At 40.6% G+C, this 17,926-nt stretch overlaps 1 protein-coding gene across 1 annotated transcript in view; it reads left to right on the top strand.

Annotated features, from left to right (window-relative positions):
- The first annotated feature begins 2,292 nt into the window (after positions 1 to 2,292).
- Positions 2,293 to 17,926, top strand: part of KNDC1 (kinase non-catalytic C-lobe domain containing 1) — a 68,081-nt gene continuing 52,447 nt past the window's right edge. Inside the window, exons 1-3 of the mRNA XM_064463874.1 lie at positions 2,293 to 2,536; positions 7,214 to 7,412; positions 10,657 to 10,715. Of these exons, the coding sequence (XP_064319944.1) occupies positions 2,411 to 2,536; positions 7,214 to 7,412; positions 10,657 to 10,715 (384 nt within the window). The 5' untranslated portion in view covers positions 2,293 to 2,410. The remainder of the gene's footprint in view (positions 2,537 to 7,213; positions 7,413 to 10,656; positions 10,716 to 17,926) is intronic.

The raw sequence follows: 17,926 nt of genomic DNA, 5'->3' as shown, positions 1-17,926 counted from the left end.
TTTACAGAGGAATGCTGTGCTGCTGTATTTTGTAACTTGGAGTACAGTCTCTTTTGCTCCCTCTGTGTTTATTTCATTTTGTTTTCCACTTTGTACATATTCCACTTGGTGTAAATAGTCCTTCAGTAGAGCAAGTAAGTTAACCAGAGCAACTGGGAGATAGGTCTCAAGCATCTCAAATCACTTTGATACACTCAGTTAGTCACTTACTCTGGCAAAATCTACCCAAGCCTAGATTCAAGGTCCAAAAAAGGCAGGGTAGGTGTCTGAACTAGTCTGCTAACCTTACAGGGAAGTGCCCTATCACTCAATTTCTAATTGCTTTTAGCAAGTGAATTTCTCTTATTCAACAAAAAATATTGATCCTTTCAAAACTAGCATGTGAATTTCTGTGCAACGCCCGTAGGTTTGACTTAAACTATCGTCTTACCAAAGTATTTATAAATGCTAACGTGGTGATTGCAATGGAGTGCTTATCTAAGATGTATTTATGGATGAGCGTAGATCTTAGACCTAATTTACACACCAGAGTAATTTTTCTCTTTTTCTTTACAATGCAGTTACGAGTCCAGCCCACGAGGGTCCAGAATTTAGGGTTGTTCTTGCTGCCTAAGGAAAACATTTTGCCGAATATGCTGGTGAAATACATATTAAGAAATACTTTATAAGTAAAATAGTGCTGTTATTGGAGTCACGTTGGGCTTTATATTCAGAAGCACCAGGCATTCACGACTAAAAGCCTGAGTTACCCAATTATAAGTATACATAGATTAGAAACATTTGTAATCATGAAAAACACTTTTTTCACATCAATTTAGTTCAAAAATGTTAGTAAGAAGACAGCATATTTATGAAAGATTCCAATCTGCCTGACTTCAGGTTTTTTCTCAGTAGCATGCCATAACTGTGGAATGTATTCAATTAATGTTTAATTGGGAGAAATCTTTCAACTGCTGCAGGATTACTTTTATGGGGCAGTTAATCAAAGTATCTTTGTTTGCTTCACAGTGTTTGTTAATGTATATTTTAATAGAGTATTAATCTTTTCCAAAGAGTACTTCATGCAAAATAGAATACAAAACTCTTTGCTTTGCCTGATGTACGGTGCACAGGTTAATTCATTAACATACGCCATTTTGACAGAGAATTATAGGAATACAGGAAAGCAGAATAATGAAAATGGGACTATTATTTTCCAAGTACCTGTAGCTGTGAAATTTAATTACAGGAGAAAACAGTCTATCCTCTCCATCCACTAGGCTGGTTGCAAAGAAGATGTAAGATTTTGCATGCTTAAAGCTCTACCGGGAGGCGCCTGCTCGGGGGTTCGTGCAGGGCGCGCAGTTCCCTGCCCGGTACCGAATGCCGACCCCCTTCCCCGGCAGAAGGGGGACAGCTATGGCCTGGTCACAGAACGCAATCTGCGGTTCCCCGTGGGTTTTACTTGAAACAAAACGGCGTGCCTATGCGGGTGGCACTCTTGAAGGTATCCTTGATCCTGAACCTCCGATTTCAAAGGGAGTCTTAATGAAGTTAGTTTAGGCACGCTAAGCACTGTGGAGAGCAAAAATGGGCTACGGCTCATGAAAAGAAATTTGATCGTGTCAGATTCCTTTTGTCTGTGCTCGTTATGAACTGCGTCAGGAGTTATGGCCGTGTTCATGCAAACACTTGGTCGCCTGCCTCATTTTAAAGGCTGGGGTTTATCCAGTAAACCCAGCGACTCGCGGAGGCGCGGCGACAAAGCGCGGCCGGGGGGCAGGGGCAGGCGGCGCGGGGGTCCGCAGCCGTCCGGCCGTACCGACTGCCCGCACCTCGGGCGCCAGGCAACGCCGCCGCCCGGGCCGAGCCCTCCCGCCCGCCGCCCCCGTTCGCCCGGAGAGCGCAGCCGGGCCGGGGCCGGGCCCCGGCGGCCGCAGCCGGCACCGCGGCGGGGCCGCCCCTCAGGGCCCACCACCCCGCCACCGCCTTCTTGCCGGGAGTTCACCGCCAGGCGGGGAGGAGGGGGCGCGCCGCACACACAGGCATTCGCCGCCGGCCGCCGGTGATTCCCGGGGAGGCCGCGGCGAGGCGGGGGCGGGGGCGGGCGCCGCCGCAGGAGGGCGGGAGCCGCCGCAGTGAGGCCGCGCCGGGCGGGCGAGGCGGCGGCGGGCCGCGTTGCCATGGCAGCGCTGCCCCAGCCGAGGGCTTAAGCGGGCGGCGGCGGGAGAGGGAGGGAACGCCCTGCGGCCGGGCCCCGCCGGGAGGAGAAGGGGTTAAAGCGGGGCGGGTGGGCCTGGCGCCGTAGGGGTCGTCGCTGGGGGCAGCCCGCAGGCGGGTGTGGGGATGAGCCGCGGCGGGGGCCGAGGGCCGTGCTCCGGGTGTGAAGGGAGGCTGCGGAGGTGAAGTCTCCGCTCCCTCGCCGGGCGGAATGGAGGCTGTTGGCGCTGCAGAGGACGTGTTTTATGAGGAGGAGGTGGAGGAGGAGGAGGAGGAGGAGGTGGTGGTGGTGAACTGCTACGACTTCGAGCCTCTGCCGACGCTGCTGGAGGATGAGGTGAGTGAGGCAGGTGCGGGCACGGAGCCGCCGCCCTTGCGCTCACCTGTGGTGGGGCGGCCTCCGCTCCCCGGCGCCTCTCTCCGCCCGCGCCGTGAGGGCAGCCCGCCCGCCGCGCCGGGGCCGGGGGCGGCTGCAGCCCGGGGGCTCGCCCGACCTGCCGGGAGCCGCCAGGCCGCGTCCACACAACCGTTCGCTTTCCGTGTGTTCACCGCGGGTTCATCGTCTTCTACCCGGTGATGCCAGCGGCCAAGGTGGGCTTAGTCCATCCCCGTGCACCTTCACGCAACAGCGAAGTCACGGCCCTCGAGCGTGGGGTGTCTCGTAACCCCTGTCGCAGCCGTGGGTTGATGCTGCAGTCAGGAAGTACGTGTCCTTGTCACACCTGATAAAGGCAGGTTTCTTACTTGGGCAAAAGTGTTTCCAGTAGCCACTGGCCAGGTTTTTGTACAGCCACTCCTTGCTGCTCTGTGTAAAAGGCCTTGTCACTGGGAATAAAAAAGCTCCACGCCAAACTGTTAAATCTGTTCAATTGTTTTGCCAAGTAACCTGTAAGTAAACCTAGTTCTGTTGGCGCATTGTCTGGATTTGTATGTTGTTTTGCATTTGCTTTTTATGGTTCTTGCTCATCTTTCTTTGTATCTTCCCACATGAGGTGTGTTCCTTACCCCCAGTGAATGTTTGGGCAAAACTTTTTGGTTTTTTTCATTTTATTGAGTAAAAGTTTGGTGAAGCCTGTGAGCCACTTGTTCCACAAACTAGATCTTGCAAGCTTTCTTATTTGCTCTGTCATGAATCAGGATTAAAAGTGTGTTTGAAAATGAAAAGTCCCTTCCAGCTTTCATAAGCCGTCTAATGGCTCAGCAGTTTGCCTCTTCCTCCCATCATCTGTAGCATTCAGTGTAGTAGGCCTGCTCAGACTGGGCCATGCAAATCACAGAAGGAAGGTAATACTGCCCTCCTTTTTACACATTAGTTTAAGTATTTCTTCAGGATGGGAGAAGGAGGCTGAGGGCCAACTCTTTGATGTGAGAAAGACCAGACCCCGTGTCTCTCACCTGCTCAATATATACTTTAATTGTAGATTCCTACCAGTCCCTTCTATTTAGTTATTCCAGGCACATGAATATTTTCAATATTATTCTTGATAGAACAAGCATGACCATCACCTGGTGATTAGAGAAGTTAATAAAAAAGGGCTGCTTCGAAAATTATTCAGTGAGCTTATGCAGGCAGCCTGGGGTTTTTCCTCAAATGTGGTGAGTTTAATGAATGGTGTTTGCCACATTTTCTATGACTCTGGAATAGATTGTTTTGAAGTTTGTGTGAATTATCTTGGCAGACAGACTTAGGTGCCCGAGAGCTGCGAATGCTGATGTACCCAACTCACAGCTGCTTAGTCACTTAGTGGAGCCTCTGCTTCTCATCACTGTACATAATGTAAGGAATGAGGCTGGTGTCTGATGTATGCAGTTTACAAAAGCCAGTATGTGTAGCAAGAAGCTGCCTGAGCTGAAGAGTAGGAAATACTGAGTGTATAGCAAAGGCTTTTCTATACTGGGACTCTCTTCATCTTGCAGTCCTTAATATTTAATTTCAAGTTTTATCAGAAGTTGTGTGTGGCAAATTAATTTGTTTTCTCTTCCTGCTCTCTCTTTCTCTGCTTAATTACATATGCTGCTGAACTGTTTCACATGTTCTGAAGAAAATACAAGGGAAAACTGAGAACTAAAGTCAATTATTAATGCATGGTTGTCTGGCCAGTTCACTTTTTGTAGTTATTAAACAGTAATTGCTTTTACAAGTCTCTTGTACTGATAATAAGATGAGAGGGAAAAGTCACTGGCATCTGTTACATAATGCACTCAAGTTTTCCTGTAATTCAAGTGAACCAACTTTCAGTGGTCCAAAGTACTGAAGTGGTGGCTTGCCAGAAGTTTCAGCTTGCCAGAAACTCCTGTGTTATTCTTAAAAGGATTTTTTTTTTCTCCCCACAGTGAAAGCTTTGTTTCCGTATTGCTTTGGGGATGCAAACTAATCAAAGGCATGTCTCAGTGTTTTCAATGCTTTGTTCTCTACAAAGGCCTTGCTTTGCCGCAATACCAGCTTTAATAACTATGGGCAAGAGAGTGTCATCATTTAAGAAATACCTGGTTTCTGTGAAGTAAATCACTTCACGTCCTGGAGCACTGGAAAGAGGAAGGCTTGCTGCATGGTGGCGGTTGCTTTGTTTTTTTTATCTTCACCTAGCCATCCATTGCTGATGGAAGTCACTGAACATTCATAAGCCCTTTTTTCTTTTTCCTTTTTCTTTTGTCTTTTTTCTGTATTGCCTAACTTTCCCTTCCTCTGGAAGGAAGGTAAGTCTCTCTGAGATCATCATCGTCTTTTGTTTACTCCCCAAATAACCACAAGACAAAGATGGTTTTGTAGGCTTAAACTGTAGATATAGCTACTGACAAGTAATATCTACTGTAGAGCTCAACTTGAAAGCTTGACTCAAAAGAAATTCTATCAAGTCCTGACTGTGACTGGAATTTGATGTTGAGGCTGTCTTAAAGGTTGCAGGTTTTACTTATTTCACGTAATCTCTAAATTGAGCCTTTCTTATCCATATGCACAGATGAAACTCGTAATTTTGCATCTTGATGAGTGAAACATTCTTGTTTTGGAGTTTTGGCAAATGCCATCATGTCACCTGGCTGGATGATCCTAGGGAGAGTTAAAAATAAAAATAATTACTTGTTCATTGCTTTGGCCATAGAACTTCTTTTTCTTCTTTTTTTCTTAAACTTTTTTTGGGTGGCCATAGACTAACAAGTTACTCTTTCCAAGCCTATCCTCATCCTACCTATTAGTTTGGTCAGCTTCAAAGCCTAATCGTTTGTGGTCTAGCTCCTTGTCATATGTTTATGTTTTCAGATGCAGGAACCTCTGTGCCACCCTTTATGCTTGGAAGAAGTTCCCTGTAAAGATATGCAAAACTTCCTCATCCACCCTCAAAATCTGATGGCAGTGTTATGCATATGGTGCTGAGCACAGCACAGAGAAAATGAGATCTTTGTCTCTTGTACCTGAACTATAAGGATTTTCACTGTTCATTATTGTGTGGGACTGAACTCAATGAGGCCGGGGTCCATGATTAGTGCTAGAAGGCACTGTAGTAATGCTGCCATTAGTAAATTAATCCATCTCTATGCTGATGACAACTAGAATATTGAAAATAGAAGTTAAGTTTCCCAAATAATAGTGAGTGTATTTTATTTCCTTCCTGGTTTTGTCATATTTATTAAGCATTATACTTTAGACCAAAAAGCAAAATAAATTTTTAGTCTAAAGATTGGTCCATGTTTGAAGAATATTATGAGTACAATACTTAATTCTCTGAAAAACATGTTAGTAAACTGTTAACCCTTCTGTAAATGGTAATCCAAATATCACTGATGTTCTCCAGTACTGAGGTCCACAAAGTTATAACTGTCTTTTCCAAGGGATTAAAAGTTTAACCCACTACAGTTTTCTGAGCTTTAAGATAACTCACATTCTGCTTTTCTGACACTGAGATGCTTTTTTTTCTATATTCTAAGTAATGTGCAGCTAAATCTTCAATTCAAGGGATATTTAATATCATTCAGAAATATAGTCTTTAGCCTTAATTATTACATATAAATGAGAAAATATTATGTGTAATTAATAGTGGTATAGCTTTGATGCAAATTGACTTCTGTAGATACTTCCAGTTTTCTGTTAGCTTCTTTTTCCGTCCAGACAGAAGTGATGTTTGTATGTTTTCTGTCATGCCATTGAATTAATGAAAACTTTTTCCTTCTGTAGCTATGGGTAATGTATTAGTTTTGTATTCTAAAAGCATACATAAAAAGGCTTGCTGCTTTGAACAAAGCACTGTTTCTGAACATCTTGACCAGAAGAGCTGCATTAGAGCCACATTTCTTTGGAACTGGACTCTTCATAGCGTTACTGTGATGACAGAGTCAAAGGAAGTTGACTTATAGTTTAGGATAGTAATTTAGAAATTAAGTCCATAAACTATTTTGATCACTAAGAGCTCTGGGTGTGATGGGAAGACCTAGGATGACCAAAGTGTTTGGTTTTAAGTCAAAGTATAAGAACACTTTTCCTATGGCTTGCTTGGCTTCTGAGTGTTTATTAAATGGGCTACACCACCAGACTTCACAGCAGCATTATTCTTAAGACAGGCTAATTTAGAGGGTACTTTTTCCCAGATCACAGATGGTAGGGAAAACTGCTGTGAAGAGAATTTTTAAGTAGTTTATCTAAAGGCACCTGGGAGAGCTTAAGGGAGACATGGGTTAAACAAAATGTTTTAACTTAGTCTCTCTGCTGTTACCTCCAAATGGTCTGTTTCCCTAACTTTGATGCAGTGTTTATGTAACTTACATAGCTCCCATAGTAAGTCTTTTTTTGATGTTAACATACTGTGATACCTTTGTTCAGATTAACTGTGCTTCTTAAGAGACTCTCTGTGTTAAGAGCAAAGTCATGCACTTGGTGTTTCTTGGGGTGTTAATCAGTGTCCTAGAAAGTCTGAGAACTTGCTGGAAACATTACTTGCAGCCAATCGTGTCGAATGTAATCTGTGATACACAAAGTAGTGTCATGAAATCCAGGGTAATTTATGAATTCATATCTTGGCAGGAGAATGTGTCCCTTGCTGATATTTTGTCACTGCGGGATAGCTGTCTTACTGAGCAAGATATTTGGGCAGTTTGCCTGGAGTGTTGCCATTCTCTGAAGAGCATTGCCCATTCTGCAATCTTCCAGACACTCTGCATCACTCCTGACACTTTAGCTTTTAACACCAACGGCAACGTATGCTTCATGGAACAACTCAGTGGTAAGTATTTGTGTTTCCAGGCCATTTGTTTTAGAACTAAGGAAGCTCATAGTGAGAGACTGTAGTAAAGCATTATATTCTATTCTTAAGCCTTGTAATTAAAATAGAGAAGACAAACTTTTTTTAGGAATGGGTGAGTGTAGGTCCATATGAAACTACATGCTCAGTTTTGTGATTGATGAATAAAGGCTTTTTGTGAGTTTGCTTAGAAGATTCTTCCTAGTTATTTTAAGACTTGTCTAGGGGAATGTAATTTCTCTCCATTTTAAACACTGTAGGTTATGTATTTGCGTATCTGTGTGCACAAGTCTCTACCTACGTAAAGCACGTTCTTGGTCTCTTCCAGTTCTTATTTCATGGATATGTTCTATTTTGAGAGAAATTTGACATTCAGTGTAGCTTGATGATCGTGGCCATAGAGAATGGAGCAATTCTAGTGCATATTCACTGCTAGAAAGAAAAACTCTCGCTCCTGAATAAAGGAATTTTTAAAGTCATGATTTTTAGGCTTGGCAAGTGTGGTGACTGAGAAATGAATTTTAATATGCTAAAACCAGTATGTGGTAACATGGAAGATCTTCAGGTATTGTAGCAGGTGAATGGGGGGATGCTTAGCTTAAAAATCATTTCTGATTTGAGCACAGACAAAAAAGCATGTTATTGTTGCTGTTCCTTTTTCATATGACCATCTCAAGAGTCTCTGTCTTGCACCTGTTAGGGGTATTATAAGACAAAACAAACAAACAAAAAGGACACCCAGCTGTTATTCTGTAGTCCTTAAAATCATGTCAGCTTGTGACTAGAACCATTCTAGCCCATATAAACACTATTAACAATTTTGTTATGTTTTCTTTAACCTAATTTATTTTCAAATCTATGTCAGAATAAGTGTTTATTCTTTTAGTTAAAGTCTAGGTCACAGTATTTAGAAAGAATGGGGTAAGGAAGCTTTGCAACAAATGAATATTTGTTGCCTTCTTTAGAATTAAAGATAGTATTTTAAATAAGCACATAACATCATAAAATGTAATTCATAAAGATGAAAATATGTCTTCATAATTGTTGTGGTGTTTGTTTTGTGACTAAATTACTCAAATAGAGTGAGTCAACTTTTAGTTCTGTGTTAATAGAGTAACGTGCAATCAATTCCCTTTAAGGATCTTGTAATAACTTGAAATTAAAAAGAGGAGGAAAAAAAGCTGGCTTTGTATTTGTAAGGGTATATGTAAGACTTGTTGCAGAGAATAAATCTAGTGAATGAAAAATGCCCCTCAACTAAGATCTTTGCTTGCAGCTGGGAAAGAAGAAAAAAATCAATTTCTTCTCAGATGTTTTAGCCTAATTGAGTAGCTGGCAAACAATTGATCCAGGAATTTGCAGTATCCAAATGCTTAAAACGTGGGATAACAAATTCCTGTGCAAAGTGAATGTACGATGATATTGTTCCCTGAAGCCATCTTAGTCTCTGAGGAAGAGACTTTTCATTAGTTCTCCTGAAAGAAAGTTGCATTTTTCCTAGGAATACAAAAAGTTATGTATATATTCTGTTTCCCCCACATGCACTCCAATGTGTCTTTGACTCCTCCCCTTTACCTCAGATCTTGATACTGATTGTTTAAAATGTAGTTTGTTAGATAGCCACTTGGGAAGGTTGTCCTCTTTGCTTCCCTGTAGTTGTTACTTATGGATTTATTCTTCCAGAAGAAAATCATAACCTCTGGATTTGCTTGCCAATGAGAGAAAATGAACAGCCTGTCGCCTCCGCTTTAGCAGCGAGTTCTGCTTCCTGCAGGTTTTGTGGTGCTAGTGATAAACATTCAATGGGATGTTCTGCCAAGGGCTCTGATACCTTCTTGTCTCTTCAAATCAGACAAATTTCCATTGTAAACATTATATTAAAAGAATTCAGCGAGCTTTACCAGTGATAAAAATTGTAAGCTTGTACAGCCTTTAAAGTGTCCTATCAAAAGAAGGGGGAAAGGTACTGGGGAGATGAAAAGGAGCAGTAATCTGGGGGTGAAGGAGAAGAGGGACAAAACATCTGCCCATTAGCTCCCTTCCCCTTCTGCCCCCTGCCAATATCAGGGAAAAGTGTGGTGTGGGGGGAATGCAGAGTTAGTTGCATACCCCTCTTATTCAGTGGGAAAGTAGAATCGGGAACATCATAAGGAACTGTAAAGCAGTTAAGTGGCATCTGGATAGTCAGCCATGCCAGGTAGTTGAAGTATATGAATATGTAAAAAAAAGGTCCTCTCTACCATGAGAGTTTAGTATCTTCACAGTAAAAGAGCTTTGCATTTGACTTCTAAAGTACAGGCACAAAAGTTCTATTAGAGCTAAAGCTGTGATAAGTATGCTATGCCTGTGAGCATAGGTTTTTTCCCTCCCTGTTGAGAAGGAAAAGTTATAGGCTTTTCTTGTAAATCATCTCAGTCATCCATTGGCTTCACAGAAGGATTGACTAGGTGAATTGAATATGTATGTGAAAAGCTGGTTTTTAGACCAGCACTTTTTTAATCAGCTGGCATTCTTCTCTGGGTTCATGTGACATCAGTACAGTTTGGTACTACATGCATGCTTGGATGCAGCAGCAACAACATTGGTCTCTCTTAAGGTGTTGCTTTCTTCCTTCCACCTCTTTGCTCAGTGGCTGCTGCAGTAGCTCCGTCCTCACTAAGCAGTGCATGGGCAGGGAATGTGCTTCCTCAACTCTTTTACCATAATTAAAACAAACTAAGCAGAAAGGTGAAGGTTCTAAGCTGGCCTGTAGATGAAGAGGCAATTAGCTGTTCAGGATGTTTTTGCAGCTTGAACTCTTATCCCCCAGGCCTGCAGTGGAAAATAGTGACTGGAAATGTCCCATTAGTCAAATCAAACCTGCAAGCCCCAGCTGAGCCACACCAGCCTAGGGCCAAACATAAATGTCTGAAGGTAAGTAGTAGTTAGGTATGGTAAATGTATTTCTTTGGGGATGTTTCATCTGCTTTGTTTCTTAGTAGGAAAAGTAAGGTATCTTCTTGCAGAAAGTTTGAAATTAGCACCTTATGTTACTTGCAGTACTAGAAAGATGGATAACAAGTTCTTTGTATATCAGATGTGAGTGAGCCAAAATACTGCTATATACATAGTTTTTGTATCAGTTATGAGTGTATCATTAAATTTGTTACATCACATTGGTTTGCTTTTTTTTAAACAAGCAAGACTAGTAATTTCTAATCTGATATATTTCCTTCTGCTTTCAAAGATGATCCAGAGGGTGCCTTTGTTCCACCAGAATTTGATATCACCGGTAACACTTTTGAGGCAAGTTCATAAATTTATCTGTAAAACAGAGTGGGGTTTAATCATTTTAGTACTTCTGGTAGTAATAAATGCTCAGCATTCTCAATGTATAATTTTAACACATTTAAAGACTGTAAATAGTGCTGTTTAGATATGTTTTGCAGAAATAAAAAGTAAACTTAAAATACTGTATTAATTTTCTATATAAACGTTTGTTCACTAACTGGTCAAATGTGAGAATCTATTTTGGCTGAATAAGGTGTTGCCCTAAACCACAGCTGGTCTATGTTTTGTTCACTGGTATCCTTCACTGGTTACATTTGCTTGTTTTGGGACTAGCCATGAACTTTTATGACTAAATATAAAATTTGTTTGCCATCCTCTTCAATAAAATAATTCATGGAAGGGTAATCAGCAATTTTATCTTTGATTTAATGAAGAAACAAATGACTGTCTGTTGCTTTGCAATGCACAAATGCTCTACGTTGTTAAATTAAATTAGATTTAAATTGTTTATACTAATTCATTAGCCTCCCAAGTCAGCCATCTCATTGCATGCTGCAGGAGTGCTTGCTTGCTTAATATCCTTTTTTAATACAGTATTTTTTCTGGCATGTATTCCTAGATAATTCAAATGCTTTAATTAGCAACATGTTCTATTCAAGGTATAAAAAAATTAATCTGTTTCTTTATAGTTCAATACAAGTACCTTTTACTTTTCATAGTTAATACCTTTCATAGTCATGTTTATAGTTCTCTATATTTCCTTGGAGGTGGGTGGGGGCGGAGGATAAGTAGTAACCACACACTTCCAAGGCTCACAAGTAAGATGAGAATGATAAGGCAGGAAGGGTAGTATTATAGAATATGAAGTAGTACAGTCTTTGAAGGTTAGAGATGCAACATTTCTCCCTGTTGCTCTGCTTTGTTAATGTAGTAATACAGGTGGACAGAGCTCTAGTGACTTTGTGCTTGCTCTTCCCCCCCACCCCCAACCCGCAGGCTGGTTTTTGGGCAGTCTTTGTCTGGGGTGGTTAGGAGGTGACCAGTATTGCATGTAAACTTGGCAACTGTAGTAGTCTTTATATTCAGGTGTGGTTGAGGGAAGCCAAGTCCTAAAGTCACCCAAAGGTGACTATTTTGTTTCTTTCTTTTTGTTGTACTTCTGAAGCTGGACTTAAGATTTTTACATAAATACATTCTCCATCCCTTGCCCTTTAACAAGCCTCCAAGACTTGACCAGAAACACTTAAGATTTGTGGAATTATTTGCTCCTCTGGCAAACTTGCATTTTCTCCCCCAACCCTTTCTCTTCCTCTAGGAATTGTAAACTCTTATGCAGATACACTGAAAGGGGTTCAAAGACCAAGGAGATGGGACAAGGTGAAATAGGGATTTGGGAAGACTGTGGGAATACTAAGTGACCTGAAATCTTAGTTCTGTCTGATGTACAAGGCCATTGTATCCCACTTGGGTAAAACTTGTCTGTGTACAGGTTTATTATTTAACCCTTCTCTTTCAGCAATACTTACAATCCTGTTAAGCCCCGGTAAATCCCAATACCAAGCACAGCACAAACAACAGTTGCACAGTCAGTGAAAGCTGTTTGAGTCAGGAGTGCCTCTGAACATTGACTCTTTTTGCAAAGGTCAATGAAGTTACATGAAGGCACATACCTGTGTGGAGGGAAGTCAACGTGCTCTGCCTTGTCTATTGTGAAGTGCACTGGTTTCTGTCCATTGCTCCTATTTATCTAGCAAGATGGGGAGCCTTGCAAAGCAGGGAGAGCAGTGCTACAACAGTGCCCTGTTGCCTCAGCTGTTTCTCATTGACCAGCCTAGGGCAATGCACAAGACTAAAAAGCTAGGGCTTTCCCCTTTGTTGAGGCAGAGGTGTATTGTTTTACTTTGGTATTTGTGTGCATTTTGTCAGGCAGCGATGGGATTCTGAGTATTTTTGGAACTTTCAAAGCTTTACCTCTTGCTGCTTGTAGAGTTTGGTTGAATTTTAAGCACTTTAGTCCCAGATCAAATTCTGCCAGGGATTCCATGCTGACCTCGGCTTGCTTTTGCTTTTGCAGTTTCTAAAACCTACATAAGGTTAATCCTTATGTACTTTTTACAAGGGTTTAATAATACTGTAATCTTTCCAAGCTAGCTGTTTCCCTCTTGGTGTTAATGCTTCAAGTTTTTCTCTTTTTCAAAGGTATTGATACTTTTGTCTGTCCCCTCATGCCTAGCTGTAACCTCCTACTATGCAATAGCAAAATAGCACTGGATTATATACATCTCTCTGAAGAAACCTTAGGCCCTTGTGCTTTCTCAGTATTGTAAGATTCTTTGTACTATACCAATAAGCTGCTGTTTTTACAGGGGCATCAAATCTTCTGTGTTACTGTTTGCTCCTTTCTTGGTAATGACCTTACTCAGTTCTTTGTTGAAGAAGTGTTTTTGCAGCTGCTTAGTATGCTTTGTTGAGAACAATGGAAAGTAGTGTTTGCATTGAAACTGTCCAATTTCAATATAAAGCAACAAAAAGTATTGGAACTACTAATTTTATTCAGGATGATCTTTGATAGCTGTTACTCCAGTGTCAAAGCTCAGCTGATTGAAAATACTTATGTCAGCCAGATGTTTCGCTTGATTTGAGCGTGACCTATTTTGTGGCTTCTAAAATGGAAGCATACAATGAGGTTTGTATAGCTACTGGATGACTTCTTCCTCTTTAAACTCTTTAAAAAAAAATAAAAAATCCCTCAAATAAAGCTACAGTTATTTCAACAAGAGATGTTTTGTTTCCTGCTTGGTGAATTACTGATCCAGACCTCTAATGGAATTGTGACTCCAGTCTAATTAGTTACTAAACTTAGCTGGCACTCACAAGCACACAAGGGTAATAGACACAGGAAACAACTGAAATGCATTACTGTCCTGGTGTCTGAAACAACGCTATTAAAAATTCCAGTTTCTAATTGGAATTTCACATAGCAAGAGATCTAAATCTTCATCCAAATGACAATGCACAGGACTGAAAAATAAGTGCATTGTTTCCCAACCTGCTCTCCATTTGTAGAGTGGTACTGTTGAGAGTAGCAAGGTAAAAACTTAGCCCTTCAGGGAGTTGTCGGCTTCAGTGTCAGGAGTAGAAGAGACTTTTTAGAGAAAGATGTTAAGAAGGAAGTACCTGTGAAATGGACTTTTGGTGCCAATAGTGAAGTGTGTCTGAGCTTTCCAACTGGTGACTACTATAGTGCTGCCACAGTTCCAACCTGTGGGGTGGAAGAAAGATTGCCATTTCTGAGGGCCTCCAGAGACCTTGAAACGCCTGTGTTGCTAAGTGGTTGGAGCAGCATTTAATAGGGTAGTTCTGTTATGTCCTCCTCTTCCTGGTGTAAGCATTGTCATAGTGCGTGTTTTGGTTTGGGTTTTTTCCCTAACTTTGCTATCTCCTTACAGACTTCTATTACCATTGTGCCGTAGTAACTGCACTGTTAAGGATTGGTGCTGCAAAGAGAGAGGGGGAAACGGGAGGGAATCTTTAGAGTTAAGATCCATATTGTAACTCCAAAGAAAAGGTGAATTTCTATAGAGTACATGTATCATTTTTGCTTTTACTCTTAATGCATATGCAAGTATGTGATATGGATGTGTTCAAGGAAAGCTTTCTGATGACTGAAGCTGTTATTTGCGTTAATTGATGGAAAGATCTCACTTTTTGCTTCTTCTCTAAGCTGGAAGGTGTGTCTGTATTTGCTATAGCAAATGCTGACCACTTTTTTGTTCTCATTGGATCTTGAGCTAGAAGTCAGATGACACATCTTGAGTATAATTTTGTAATGTTTTACTAGTATGCTATTGTCAAGAGCACGGTAGAATGTGATTTTTTTTTTTCCCATTTCTAGAAGAACAATAAGAGACTGAGATGCAAAAATACAGATTTGAGGCTTCTTTTAAAATTTGCCCACTTACTATGTACTGGGCTTATCAAACAATTCATCTTCAGTATAAACTGAGTCCTGATTCCCTGTAAATAGGAAGAGCTTTAACCTTTTCCTAATGAAAATGGTTCCTATTTCATTTTTTTGCCCTGGCCAGTACAGTGCTAGACTTGTGAAATTTGACCAGCGGGAGGCCCAAGAGGATTAGTGAAATATTGGTGAGTTCATTAATAGCTTTATTTCTATCAGTACAATACAAGTTTGCCTCAGGTTAAAAACATTGCCTGTCTCAAACCAGTTTCAAACAGCCACTTGTCTGCATCACAAAACTGCCATTGAGTCTTACACAGAGGTTCATTGATGTAGAACCCCACATTTCTAAGATATGAGCTTTCAGTGGGATGAAGGACCAATGTCTGCCATGTGTGAACTTGCATTTATAATCTTTTAATAATGTGGCTATTCAATTTTGCTTGTTCTAGTGAGCCTCTGTAACAGAGAATTTTCAGTCTTGTCTGCCTATTTTTTATATATATATATCTAAAGCAGACTGGATAATGCTTCTGTTTAATGACTTCTTCCATTATTTAGAGGTGATAAAATGCAGTAGTTCAGAAACCTCAGTATGCAGCAGGATTAAAACGTTTCAGAAATAAAAGACCTGAAACAGTGATGCAGAGTTGAATACTACCATGAAGAGAAGGTAGAAATATGGGATAGAGAGTGGGAAGAAAGTATAGTTCACGCTTCTCTCTTTCCTCATCTAGAACTTGTTCTTGCTTTTTGCTATTGTGTCAGGAGTGTGGGGTATGGGGATCTCTCATCTGGGAGAGAGTCAGAACCAGAAAAGGCTGAATACTGCCTGTCGCTTTGCGAGAATGTGACAGCTGTCAACCTGCAGTTCTCAGTGGGTTATAGTTGATTTATATTATTAAAAAAGTAAGTTGAAGTGTTTCAACAACCTTAAAAATAAACAGTTCTACACAAAGTGGTATAACTAGTGCAAATAGAAAAGACAAGCTAAAATGTATTATATTTTAAACTAAATAGTTAAGATATGGCTTATTGCTATGAAATGTAACAAGGCAGTTGGATTGATATATACCATATACATACAAATAATTTATATGCATGTAAATGCATGGGTTGAAATGCCAAATGAAACCTACTGCTCTAGGGAATAGATATGAAGGGTTCAGGTTATATATATATATGTATATATATTGGTCCTGCTGAAGAAAAAACTAAGCTGATGCTTCATTGCTGCGAGACTTCTCAATAGCTGATCACGACTGAGCTAGTGCTCAGGTCGCAGCTATTGGTCCTTCTCTAAATATGAAAGCCTTCCTCTTTCTCCCAAATCAAAACAGCAGAATGTATAAAGGAAGTCTTGCCTTTGCCACTTCCCTGGTCTTTTAAAGCAGTAGCTTTGAATGCTATGAGACTATCTCTACTGTTCTATTCTTTCTTTAGCTCTCAGTGCAGGAGGAAAAAATAAAACTTTTTACATGTTCTCCTAGGGGGGTTTGGGGTTTGTTTTTATCTGATGGGGGAAATAAGGCTTTTGAAACACCTAGTGCCTTTTTTCTTGAATTCTGTTTCCCTTAATTTCATGTAGCCTTCTCTTGAGACTAATTCTATCTAACAGCAGCAAGGCTTATCTTCAGCAAATGGTAACTTATCTCCTTCTGTAGTCTAAATCGTTCTATCTTCTGAGTGTTATTTAAAGCTGTCTTTTCCTTCAGTGACAAAAATAAATTACTTTTATTTGGTTACCTGTGCCTCTACTGTGCTATAGAAGAGGAAATTGAATCCTCCTGCTCTTGGTTTTACATCATCAGCCCAATTGAGGTTCCATTCAGGAACTTAATACCGAGCAAATATCACCCTTTAGTTGCTTTACACAATGAGCTAAGGGAAGAATACGAGGCCAACAGGATTTTTCTTTTTACAGCAGTCTTTTTTTTTTAATATCTAGAATATCTTAAAACTTAATTTGGTTACCTCCAAATACCTACAGCTTGTTGCTTTGTTCTGAAGGTGAGCTTGCAAAGTTGTCCTACTGGTCTTTTCTAACTGGCTTCTTGAGCATATTGCCAGTATTTTTACAGTTATGTTTCAGATGTAGAGGCAAAACTTTTCACAGACTGACTTCTATTTTTATCAGGAATAGTCTGTCTCTTAGGCATAAAAACGTCTTCAGAAGAGAAATGACTGTGCGGGTGACCTGCTCAATGACAGTATGTAGCATTTTAGGCTTCTTCATCACTTGGCTATAGGTTCCTGTAAGAAGGCATTACTAAAGCTAAGATACATATTTTCTTTAAGATTGAAGAAGATTATCCTCTGATGTACAAAAGCATTTTTCAGATCAGCTTATTTGAGGATTTTTGTGAGGGAAAGATTGGGAGTGAAAAGAGCTTGGTGTTCTGTGTTAAAACAGTTGGTTCTTGTGGTAGTTGAAGTTTACTCTTTTAGAAGCCTGAGGAGCTGTGTTGGATAAATTTGCAAATAGTTCCCATCATGAGCAAAAAATCTATGGAAAAGAAGACATTGTTTTCTCCAGTTATGCTTGTACAGTGTCATAAAACTCTGGGCTCCTTAATGTTCCCAAAAAAGGTTGGACCACATGATCTTTGAGGTCCTTTTCAGCCTGGTATTCTATGATTCTTAATGTTAAAGATGCACAAATGTTTTGGATCGGTTGTTTATCTCCAGCCTCTTCCACATAAACTCTTCTGGTTAGTACTGATACTTTCTCAGCTATGGATGAAGTTGTCTTCCTTAGTCCTAGCAGAATTATCTGTCAGTTTCTGGTGTTACCTGTTCACTCTTTGGTGGGCCCATCATCATGCTGGTGTTACTGGAAGAACTTAACTTTCTATTGCACTTTCAGCTTATTTCCATCATTTACTCTTTAGAATGTTTGAAAATGCTTTTCAAGTGTAAGCCTGAACCCTTAAAGGCAACATGAAGACCTCAGCAAAATTATTCCTTGACATTACTTGTTATCAAAAAATTTCTTATTCATTAATTTTGTCTGTTTACGTGGATATTCAGGTCACTAAAAGATCCATGATCATTGCTAGGCTGGATCTGGAGACTTAATATTCCCTGGAACTGTAACAAACAATTCATTTTTACCATTTGCATCATCTGAAAATAGAGCCATTTCACAGATGTATGAGAACATTCATGAATCCCCACCTTCATTTTAAAAGGCTCAGGAACTGATTGACTTAGAAGTAGATGGCAGAATGGATTACTTCCTAATCTCCAGATAAAATTTTAACAC

The sequence above is a fragment of the Phalacrocorax carbo genome, chromosome 12, assembly GCF_963921805.1.
Source record: "Phalacrocorax carbo chromosome 12, bPhaCar2.1, whole genome shotgun sequence".
Taxonomy (NCBI): Eukaryota; Metazoa; Chordata; class Aves; order Suliformes; family Phalacrocoracidae; genus Phalacrocorax; species Phalacrocorax carbo.
Note: the sequence above shows the minus strand (reverse complement) of the source record. Positions and strands in the feature narration are given on the sequence as shown.